This window comes from Octopus bimaculoides, chromosome 6, assembly GCF_046866305.1.
Source record: "Octopus bimaculoides isolate indiv1 chromosome 6, ASM4686630v1, whole genome shotgun sequence".
Classification (NCBI taxonomy): Eukaryota; Metazoa; Mollusca; class Cephalopoda; order Octopoda; family Octopodidae; genus Octopus; species Octopus bimaculoides.
In genome coordinates this window covers 35,353,060-35,365,511 of record NC_142933.1, presented here as the reverse complement: position 1 = coordinate 35,365,511, position 12,452 = coordinate 35,353,060, and the positions used below count along the sequence as shown (strand labels likewise).

At 38.4% G+C, this 12,452-nt stretch overlaps 1 protein-coding gene across 1 annotated transcript; it reads left to right on the top strand.

The window, feature by feature from the left end:
- Positions 1-4: 4 nt before the first annotated feature.
- Positions 5-4,637, top strand: LOC149135011 (uncharacterized). The gene has a single exon (XM_089353749.1). It carries the CDS (start codon positions 95-97, stop codon positions 1,742-1,744), a length of 1,650 nt encoding a protein of 549 aa, XP_089209875.1. The 5' UTR covers positions 5-94; the 3' UTR covers positions 1,745-4,637.
- The last annotated feature ends 7,815 nt before the right edge of the window (positions 4,638-12,452 follow it).

Here is a 12,452-nt window from a genome sequence, read left to right as displayed (position 1 = left end):
TTGCAGTGACCTCAGATATTGACAAGGATTAGAATTCCTGGAAATGTGTTGGAAGAAATACTTGTAAGGAATATGATATAAAAGCAAAATATAAATGTGTATATATTGCATTAAGAAAAGAAAAATTATGGAAAATATATCATATGAGAACAAGGTTAAATGCAAAACAGATTCTAAAAAAATCAATTCTGATGAGCTGCTGAAAGAGAGAGCAAAAACATCATTCCTCTGCAATAGCTGTGGTAAATCATTCTCTCAAAAATGTAATCTTAATATTCACAAACGTATTCATACGGGAGAAAAACCATTTCACTGTGATTTCTGTGGTAAATCATTCTCTCAAATAAATCACTTAACTAAACATAAACGTATTCATACGGGGGAAAAGCCATATAGTTGTAATTTCTGTGCTAAGTCATTTTATGGAAGTGGTGAACTAACTAAACATGAACGTATTCATACAGGAGAGAGGCCATATCACTGTGATATCTGTGGCAGATCATTCTCTGTAAATGATCACTTAACTAAACACAAACGTATTCATACAGGGGAGAAGCCCTTTCACTGTGATATCTGTGGTAAAGCATTCTCTTGCAATGGCGATATACCCATACACAAACGCTCTCATACAGGAGAGAAGCCATATGATTGTGATATGTGTGGTAAATCATTTACTACAAAAGGTCACTTGACAACTCATAAACGCTCTCATACAGGTGAGAAACCATATCACTGTGATGTCTGTGGTAAATCATTCATTCAAAACTGTCAGTTGATTAGACACACACGCATTCATACAGGAGAGAAGCCTTATCACTGTGATACCTGTGGTAAATCATTCTCTGAAAATGCCCATTTAATTAATCACAAACGTATTCATACAGGAGAGAAGCCATATCACTGTCATATCTGCAATAAGTCATTTTCACGAAATGATCATTTCACTCAACACAAACGTATTCATACAGGAGAAAAACCATATCACTGTGATATCTGCGGTAAATCATTCTCTGTAAGTTTTCGGTTAAAAATTCACACACGTATTCATACAGGAGAGCAGCCATATCACTGTGATATCTGTGGTAAATCCTTCTCTGAAAAAGGTGACTTAACTAAACACAAACGCATTCACACAGGAGAAACCCCATTTCAGTGTGACATCTGTGGTAAGGCATTTTCTAGAAATGCTAATTTAACCACTCACAAGCGTGTTCATACTGGTGAGAAACCATATCACTGTGATATCTGTGGTAAATCATTCTCTCATGGAAATGTCTTAATTGCACACAAATACATTCACACAGGAGAGAAACCATATCATTGTGATGTCTGTGGTAAATCATTTTCTCAAGCAAGTCACTTAAGTAAGCACAAACATGTTCATACAGGTGAGAAGCCATATCATTGTGACATCTGTGGTAAATCATTCTCTGTTGGAAGTGCAGTAACTGGACACAAACGTACTCACACAGGAGAAAAACCATATTGTTGTGATATCTGTGGAAAGTCATTCTCTCAAACAAGTCATTTAACTGCTCACAGGCGTGTTCATACTGGAGAGAAACCATATCACTGTGATGTCTGTGGTAAATCATTCTCTGTAAATGATTCCTTAACAACTCACAAACGTATTCATACAGGAGAGAAGCCTTATCACTGTGATATCTGTAGTAAATCATTCTCTCAAATAAACCACTTGACTAGACACAGATTTATCCATACAAGAGATGAAGCATCGCTGTAATAATTGGTGATTCATTCTCTCAAGATGATGACTTACTGCACATATATTTTTACAGGAAACTATATTGCTAATATCTTTGGTAAATCATTTTCTTCAAAGGATCACTTAACTAAACACAAGCATGCTCATACAGAAGAAAAACAATATTGCTGCTATATCTGTGGTACATCATTCTCCTAAACAGGTCACTTAACTATATATGTATATATTCATATGGAAAGTGACTGTAGTTGAATGTATTACTTCTGATATAATTAAAATACCATTGTAATGGTGTACTCAAAGTATTCAGAGCTGAATGAGAAGCTACTACATCAAGCATTTGTTGACTGGAGAAAGCCTTTGAGTTCTACACTGTAGCTTGGTGGTTATTAAGAAATCTTAGTGGAGATGAATGGTTTATGAGAGCCATGCAAGCCATCCCTGTATTACAGAATATATATATATTTGGATGGGGGCAACACTATGCAGAGACAGTAAAGCATTGAAACAAAAACACTACTAATGCACCAGTTATTACGCAGATGTGTAAAATATACAATTTGGTCTACTCAATTTACTTTAGCTTACAAACCTACAAACAGTAGGTTTGTAAAGCAGTGTCTGTGGATTGTTGAAGGGAGAGTATTCAGTCATCGATGAAACTAGCTCAATTTCCTCTTTGTTCATGAAGGTATATAAACCTACAAACTAGGTTTGTAAGCAGTGTGTCTGTGGATTGTTGAAGGGAGAGTACTCAGTCATCGATGAAACTAGCCCAGTTTCCTCTTTGTTCATGAAGTTATATATATAGGGTCAAGGTGTTCACAGCATTGGCTAAAAACCTAAGATGTATTCTGCAATATTACTGTGAATGCACCAGTAATTTTATTATTGATTTATTTGACTTTATAGAGGAATTGTTAAGAAATATATTCTCATAAATCAGATATGATAACATCAGTGTAAAGTTAGGTTACAACTAAATATTGTTACTATCTCCAAGGCCTTTTGACACAAAGAGCCTCCATATATTCTCTGCTTCTGTTTCAGTTCCCACCCTATTATAATCTTTCTCTTTACTTGTTGACCAAGTAGGCCTAAGCCTTCCTCTTTTGTATCTTGGCCTGTCCATTTAAGTTGGTTCTAACCATCATCATCATCATCTTATTAACTCTTAAAAGTTCAGTACCACAAATAACTGCAACTGTCACTGGGTTCCTGAACTACACATGATTTATTCTTTACATTATTGAAGCATCTTCAAATTTTCACATTTTTTAATAATTTATTAGTCCAAGGCAGTGAGCTGGCAGAAACGTTAGCACATCGGGGAAATGCTTAACGGTATTTCGTCTGTCTTTACATTCTGAGTTCAAATTCTGCCAAGGTCAACTTTGCCTTTCATTCTTTTGGGGTCGATAAATTAAGTACCAGTTGTGTACTGGGTCGATCTAATCAACTGGCCCCCTCCCCCCAAATTTCGGGCCTTCTGCCTAGAGTAGAAAGGAATAATTTATTAGTTCCTGTTGTGTTGCAGCAAGCAAGAATGGTTAAAGAGTTGTTTGCACTTTTTCATTGCAAGGGTGTCCTTTTGGGTGTCAGTGTGCAGTGAGGTAACAACCAAGAGAAATCACCAGTCTCATTGGCATTGAATATGTTTTATTAGTAAGAAGAAATAAGTTTCTTTATTTCCCCTTCTTTCTACTTATTTTGATTTTTGCATTGGAAGGTTCTTTCATCATAGATAACTGAAGCTGTTATCCTGTAATGATCACAGAATAGATTTAGCCACGAGGCACTTGTCTGAAATTGAATGACTTAAAATTTTTACTAGTATACTGAGCTTCTTGAATGAGCATCTTACTAAATGGAATATTTATATCTGTTTGGTTTGTAAACCAGACAAAATCTGTCCTATCAATATCTTTGAACATGGCAGGCTTTGTGTGTTTTCATCTTTTACAGATGGAATTTTTCTTCCAAATCTTTGAGTTGTGAACATTGCATCTCTTCATGGATTCACAAATTGTTTTCTTTTAAGAATGAAAGTATTCCAACCATTCCATATTTTTTTCAAATTCAAAATTCAATCCAAATAGAGACAATACAAATCAGAATTAGCAATTGGCTTAGCTGGAGTGTCAGACACCAAGAGATTTCCACCCAACATGATTGCAAGTTCTACCACAAGTCTGTGCCCAGGCCAGACACATATGCTGAGTTCTCCTCTACAGTCCTCAGCCAGATCTTAAGTATACCTTGCTTCCACTTGAGTCTGTTTGTGGGCCATGTAACCAAGGATCTGCAGCTGTCTTATTGCAGTGGTATCTTGTAGTTTACTCAACCAGAGCCTATCTCTAACTTTGTTTATGATGTGTGGTTGCACTAAGAAATTCTTTGTTTGGTTCTAAGGTAATATCTATATAAGACAGCTGCTGCTCTTTCTCCATATCTCAAGCATGTATATATATTATTATCATCATTTAATGTCCATTTTCCATGCTGGCATAGGTTAGACAGCTTGACAGGAACTGGTAAGGCCAGGGGCCACACCAGGTTCCATAGTCTGTTGTGGGTTGGCTTCTACAGCTGGATGCTATGCTTGCATGGGATGGACAACATTTGTTGAAGCAGATTTTTTACAGCTGTATGCCCTTCCTGTTGCTAACCCTTGCCTGTTTCCTAGTAATGTAATATTCCCTATGACCAAATGTTTGCCTGGATGATAGGAAATGAAGGATATCACTTATATGACTATGTGGTTGGGAAGTAAACTTCTTACTATACAGCCATATATATATAAATGTTATGTCAAGATGATGGAACTACATTTTGTTAACTTAACAGCCGTTAGAATGAGTTTTTGTACATGCTATATTGAACCTTCAGTTATAAATTGTATTTTATGTTATATAAATGTCCTTTGTGAATTATTTACATCGTGATCATGTTTAATTTGCCGTCCTAATGTGCCGGACGTCTTCCTCTAGTTTTGCTGGTAAGAGACGAAAATATTTGTTTTTGAAGTGTGTGCAAAAGTAACGAAGGGTCGAGTATTCTCCCTTGGTTCGTAACTGGAAATTTTTTCTATTTGAATAGTTCCTACATTTTCTTCCATTTTATTCTATGTTGATAGTAAATTTTATTTGGTTTCAAACCAATTTCTGGAATTTGTTTTACTTGGATGGCTTTAGAATATCAATTTAGCTTTTCAAACTTAAACCATAAAGTATATGAAAAATATGGTTGCATATCAAAAACAAGTCTTTTCATGTAGCACATCTAGAAGTACATATTTTTCCTTTGTATCAGATGTTGATTCTATTCTCATTCCCATCCATTCTGTTTCCTAGCCACTGACATCACATTGTCCACCAGATGCCAACAGTTGATTACTCTATAGTATGTTCTTGCCTGAATTTGAAAGTCATCATCATCTTCATATAACATGTTTTCCATGCTGGCATGGGTTGGGTAATTTGACATGTGGTTGACCAGCTGGGGAGCTGTCGAGGCTCCATTTGTCTGTTGTGACATGGCTTCTACAGCTAGATGCCCTTCCTAATGCCAACCACTTTACAGAGTATGCTGGGTACTTTTCACATGCCACCAGCATAGATGCATTTACCTAGCACTGGCACAAGTGCATTTTATGTGGCACCTGGTATCTACAAGGGATAAGCCTGTGTGTATGGATGACAGCAGTTTTACTTAGCTTGATGCATCTTCTCAAGTACAGCAAATCACAACAATTCCTGGTCTCTTGTCATTTCCTCAATGAAGCCCAACATCCAAAGATCTGTTTTCACCACTTTGTCCTACATCTTCCTGGGTCTACCCCTTCCACAAGTTTCCTCCACAATTAGAGCTCAGCACTTTATGCAACTGTCCTCATCCATACACATCACATGACCAAACCAACACAGTCTTCTCTCTTGCACACAACATCTGAAGCCTTTTATACCCAGTTTTCTTCTTAAATTATTTACACTATGTCATTTGTGTACGCTAACACATCCAGTGGAGTGTGCTAACTTTATTTCTTTCAAGGCTTCTCAAATCCTCTGTGGTCAAATCCCATGCTTCACTGCCATGTAACATAGCTGTACATACACAGGCATCATACAATTTGTCTTTCACTCTGAGGGACAGGCCCTTAGCTACCAACAAAGGTAGAAGCTCTCAGAACTTTGTCAAACCCATTCTTATTCTAGTGACTACATTTTCAGAACTTCCTCCTCCTCTGCTCACTTGGTCTCCTAGGTAACAGAAGCTATCTTCTACTTCCAATTTCTTCTGTAGGCCAGGTAGTAATTTGGCTATAAGAACAAGTGTAGAGTAGCTCCCAAGAGCAACCAGTCTTGAATTCCTCTGTTAAGATCTGGAGGACTAAGATAAACAAGAAGGGGACTGAGAACTGAACTTTGATGAACTCCTACCTGCACACTGAATCCATTGCTATACTTGTTGCCAACCTTCACCTTACTGGCTGCATCTCTGTACGTGGCTTGTACACTTCTCACTAACCACTCATCTATCTTTAGCTTCTGCATTGACCACCAGATAAGGGAGCAGGAGACCCTATAAAAGAGGCATTTTCTATGTCAACAAAAACCAAGTACAGAGGTTTATTTTTGACTAAATACTTCTGCACTTGCCTAACCAGGAATATAGCATGAGTCATGCTCCTACCTGGTACAAATCCAAATTGTATCTCCTCTATGCTAATTCTGAACTTTTTATTTGTAATAAATAAGAACAGAATATATCAAATAAACTGATGACAGTAGCAATAAGGTGATAAAGCTTCCGGAATATCCATCAAATAGACTGAGGATATTAGCAATAAATAGATCTGACTTTTGGAATATGTATTATTAAAAAGCCATTAAATATTTTCTCCTCATATATTCCAAATTCAACCTTGATACACACACCTTCATCAAAGACGTAAAGGAGAAGGGAAATTGACACAACCAGTGTTTACATCAGTGGCTATACAATTGTCAGCTGATGTTTGCTCATCAGATTCTTGAACAGACTTCAGCAACATAAATTATCACTATCCTTCTCCACTGTCAGTTCTTAATCTCTCTCTCATGCTATCATAGCTTGACTTGGTCTGTTTAATTAGATGAAATTATCTTTAAATTATTAAGCATAACTACAGAACCAATTAACATTTACTTAATTTGAACAGTGCTGTACACAGCAGCAAAACCCATATGAACAACTATACGATTTGCAAATATATTTTGATGATTTTTAATATTTCTTTCAATATTTACATACTGTTAGCTCAGGATCTGTATCAATTTTTTATTGCATTATCTTCTTTTTCTGTAACAACTGTTTCAGGTTTAAGATGATGCTAAAACTCTAATTATTAGCAGTAACTAAGACCAACATTAAAACCTTTATTGAGATGAAAAATATCAAAGAGAGATACTCAAAAAGGATCTCCTACAAATAAAATGTAGATCTCCTTTGATAAGAGATATATTTAGGAATCTGCAAAATTAAGTCACAATGTAATTTTAAAAAGTTTCAAGATCTGCATTTTCAGGGCAATCCTTTTTAAACATTACTGAAAATAATGTCAACATTATTGAAGTCAGTACAGGAAAATATTCCATTTAAGAAAGCTGGAATTTCTACAGTCACTGAAAATCTTGGATTGGTATACATCAAACATTCAAGGAGCCATCCACCTCTACCTTTACAAGTTTAATAACGCTAATTAAAAATGTTGTAGTGAAAAGAACATTCTCACAAGTTACCAATAAATGATTATGATTGTCAGACCATATATATATATATCATAATCATATTTTAGCATCTGCTTTCCATGTTGGTAAGGGTGTGACTGAAACTGGTAAGCTGGTTCCAATCTGATTTGGCATAGTTTCTATGGCTGGATGCCCTTCCTAATGCCAACCATTCCAAGAGTGTAATGGGAGCTTTTTATGTGCCACTGTCATGGCTGCCAGTCATGTGACACCAGTATTGACCACAACTATGATTTCACATTGCTTGATTAGTCTTCTCAAGCAATGTAATGTATTTCTAATAAAGAGTCCATATACCCATGTGGGTCCGTATAGATACATGGCCATATCCTGAATATTTTAAGTTGTGTGTCCAGTAATAGGATCTGGATTGCCTCCTGGGTGTGCAATCAGCAAAGCTTTCTTCTAGTGTATGGGGTTGTATGCTTAGAAATGAGGAGTCCATAAGGCTCTTAATATAGTCAGAATATGTCCATTTTTTCATGTATATTTATCTATATGGGGCCATATGGGTATATGAACTCCTTATTTCTAAGCATGCAACTCCATACACTGGAGGAAGAAGGCTTTGTTGATTGTGCACGCAGGGGGAAAACCCAGATCCTACTATCAGGTACACAACTCCTGAACAATAGAAACAAGCTGATAATAAACCGTAACAAAATTCTTAAAACATTCAGGATATGTTTACTTTAACATGTATATATATATATATATATAAATTCAATTTCCAAATATTAAGTTTTGCAGTTTTTTTTTTTACTGCAAGGGTAACATACTGAAATGTTAACTATTTCACAGCTATATTTTTATTGAAATGTTCTACCTCTGCATTTGTATACTTGGTTAAACTAATTTTTATATTTATTTCTGTATCAAGCAATTTCTTATAATATAGCAAGAGCTTCTTACATAAAATTACTCTTTAAGGCTTTAATTTGAATATCTACTCTTTAAAACAGATGTTTTTCTTTCATTTATTGGCATACCAGAGTGAATTGATATAAAAAATGGTTAAGGTTCTATATACAAAAAATTAGTTGACAACAAAAAGGAAAATATAATTTATATCCATAGCTTCTTACTTATTTGGATCTGTTTTTTAAAAATATTCCAAGTTTAACTAATAAAGATTAATTTGCTGCTGAATTTTTTATGCAAAATTATGTCAAAATGCAATTTTCTCTTGAAAATTCAGGAAAAAAGAACATTGAAAATGTCACGAAGGCAGTTATCAGAAGACAACATGTGTCACCATGACAATTATTCACTAGATTACGTGTCATTGTGGATGATAATGGGTTAATTAGCATACTTAAAGCATTAGCAATAAAATTTAGCATTGGTTAGACTAACATTTTCCTTAAAACTTTTTGTTTGTTGTTAGCTACAAGTGGTAGTCAAAAATTTCTAATGTGTTGTTTTTTTGTAAAATTTGTAAAGCAGGAAAATTAGCATTGGATTACAATTTAATGCAAACTTTCTTCCTTCAGTCTTGTGTAGTCATTTCTATTTGATGGAATGTTTGCAATAACATTTAAAAGATGTTGAGACACTGAGTTAAATGTAAAATTTAGTTTCATCTTGGATTCAAATTCCACAGGCATTGACTTTGTATTTTTAATTGAGTTGAGAGATAGTCTATTGACTGATTTTTATTCTCGCTAGACCACTGGTGGTAAATAAGATTTCTAAAAATTTTTTTGCTGCCCTATAATTTATTAATATATATATATATATATATATATATATATATATATATATATCATCATCATCATCATCGTTTAACGTCCGCTTTCCATGCTAGCATGGGTTGGACGACTTGACTGAGGACTGGTGCAACCGGATGGCTACACCAGGCTCCAATCTAATTTGGCAGAGTTTCTACAGCTGGATGCCCTTCCTAACGCCAACCACTCGGAGAGTGTAGTGGGTGCTTTTACGTGTCACCCGCACGAAAACGGCCATGCTCGAAATGGTGTCTTTTATGTGCCACCCGCACAAGAGCCAGTCCAGGGGCACTGGCAACGATCTCACTTGGCTTGCCGGGTCTTCTCACGCACAGCACATTTCCAAAGGTCTCGGTCAGTAGTCATCGCCTCGGTGAGGCCCAATGTTCGAAGGTCTTGCCTCACCACCTCAGCCCAGGTCTTCCTGGGCCTACCTCTTCCACGGGTTCCCTCAACTGTTAGGGTGTGGCACTTTTTCACGCAGCTATCCTCATTCATTCTCACCACATGTCCAAACCAGCGCAATCGTCTCTCTTGCACACCACTACTGACGCTTCTTATGTTCAGCTTTTCTCTCAAGATACTTACACTCTGATGGGTATACATTACACATCCAGCGGAGCATACTGGCTTCATTCCTTGCGAGCTTACGCATGTCCTCAGCAGTCACAGCCCATGTTTCACTGCCATGTAGCATGGCTGTTCGTACACACGCGTCATACAGTCTGCCTTTTACCCTGAGTGAGAGTCCCTTTGTCGCCAGCAGAGGTAAGAGCTCTCTAAACTTGGCCCAGGCTATTCTTATTCTAGCAGTTACACTTTCAGCGCACCCACCCCCACTACTAACTTGGTCACCCAGATAGCGGAAGCTATCAACTACCTCTAGTTTTTCTCCCTGGAATGAGATAGAAGTTGTTTCCTGTTTGTTCAGAGTGTTTATTGCACCTGAACATCTGCCACATACAAAGACTAACTTTGTAGTTAATCTGCCTTTGATATTGCTGCACCTCTTATGTGTCCATAGCTTGCACCGGGTACATCTTATAGAGTTACTACCTACTCGTTTACTGCATACTGAGTAGGGCCATCTACCTGAAAGGGTTTGTGTTTTATCTACCTTCCTACTTATTAGGATTTTGGTTTTTGCTAGGTTGACTCTAAGGCCCTTCGATTCTAGTCCTTGCTTCCACACCTTAAACTTCTCCTCTAGTTCTGATAGTGACTGCGCAATTAGTGCAAGGTCATCAGCATAGAGGAGCTCCCAGGGGCAACCTGTCTTGAATTCCTCTGTGATCGCCTGGAGGACTATGATAAATAGGAGGGGGCTGAGGACGGAACCTTGGTGGACCCCTACCTCTACCCGGAATTCATTACTGTACTCATTTCCAACCTTCACCTTACTGACAGCATCTCTGTACATGGCTCGCACAGCTCTCACTAACCATTCTTCTATCCCAAGTTTCCTCATTGACCACCAGATAAGGGATCGGGGGACCCTGTCAAAGGCTTTCTCCATGTCAACGAAGGCCAGGTACAGAGGTTTATCCTTGGCTAGATATTTCTCCTGCAGCTGTCTCACTAGAAATATGGCATCAGTGGTGCTTTTACCTGGCACGAACCCAAACTGCATCTCATCTAAATTGATTTGCTCCCTAATTAGTTGGGCTATGATCCTCTCCGTAACTTTCATAACCTGATCTAACAGCTTGATGCCTCTGTAATTATTAGTGTCTAAAGCGTCACCTTTACCTTTGTAGCAGTTTACTATGGTGCTGCTACACCAGTCATTGGGTATGACTCCTTCGTGTATCACCTGGTTCGTAATACGGGTGACTAGGCTGTAGCCAACACTGCCAGATATTTTGAGCATCTCTGCAGTGATTCCTGATGGGCCGGGGGCTTTCCCGGTCTTCATACTCTTAATTGCTTTATCTACCCTGGTACTGTCAACTCGGATAGCTGGTCCCTCTGTTGGGTCGACATACGGCAGGCTCTCTTTCTCCCATTCATTCTCTTTATTAAGCAATCTATCGTAGTGGCATCTCCAGACCTCTTTCTTTGCATCCTCATTTAATGCAAGCGTACCATCATCCATGTGAACACATTTCTCTCCTACAACATCACTATTCTCTCTCCTACATTGTCTTGCAACACGAAATACCTCGAGTCTTTGGTCCTCACGGCGCAGAACATTGGCAAATCTTTTCTTATCTGCTTCCCCTCTGGCTAAATAAACCTGTCGCCTAGCCTCCCTTCTGGCAGATTGGTACAATTCCCTGCTACCACCGTTCTTCCAGTCCTTCCAAGCCTGTTTCTTTTGTCTAATAGCTCCGTCTACATCCTTGTTCCACCACCACGTTACTCTGGGTCGAGAGGGGACTTTACACCAGCCACAGATCTGGTCTGTGGCTCTCAACAGGTTGTCCCGCAGAAATCTCCAATTGTCTTCCACATTGTATGATGCTATATCCCCTTCTATTTCGTCAAATGCTTCAAGTAACTTGTCTCTAAATCTCTGTCCATTTGCAGGGTCTTTAAGTTTCCATACCCTTCTCCCCCAGGCCGGTCTACTTCTGGGCACCCATATTGCCTTGATCTCGAAGTCGCTAACTACTAATCTGTGTTGGGGTGTACATTCTTCGCCAGGCAGGGTTTTGGCATTTATAAGCCTCCCTCTTTCTCTAGTTCTGGCGAGGATGTAGTCGATTTGGCTAGAGTGTCTGCCGGATTGGTAGGTGACTAGGTGACAGGCAGGTTTCCTGAAGTTGGTATTGCAAACCATAAGATCGGTTGCATCACAGAACTCCAGCAGTCTGGTTCCCTCCTCGTTGCTGGAACCGAAGCCATAGCCTCCATGTATGCCATGGAAGCCTCCAGCACGACGTCCGACATGACCATTGAAGTCACCAGCCACAAAGAGAAGGTCTCTGTCTCTTGTCGACGAGGTAGTTTCGAAGAGGGTGTCATAGAATTGGTCCTTCAGCCCATCCGGGAGCCCCAGTTGAGGGGCATAGGCTGAGATGACAGTAGCTAGCCTATGATGAAGCACTAGTCTAATCTTAAGTACTCTGTCACATACTCTAACTACCTCGATTACCTTATCAACCCATTTCTCTACTAGAAGTATTCCTACGCCCCCGACTCTGTCAGTGTTCCCTGCCCAGAAAAACTTGTACCTGTGTTCTTTGCCTGTGAGGAACCTCGCAG

What these genes read in the sequence shown, in the direction of transcription:
- LOC149135011 (XM_089353749.1), top strand. Translation starts at nt 95, where the DNA reads ATGTGTATATATTGCATTAAGAAAAGAAAAATTATGGAAAATATATCA.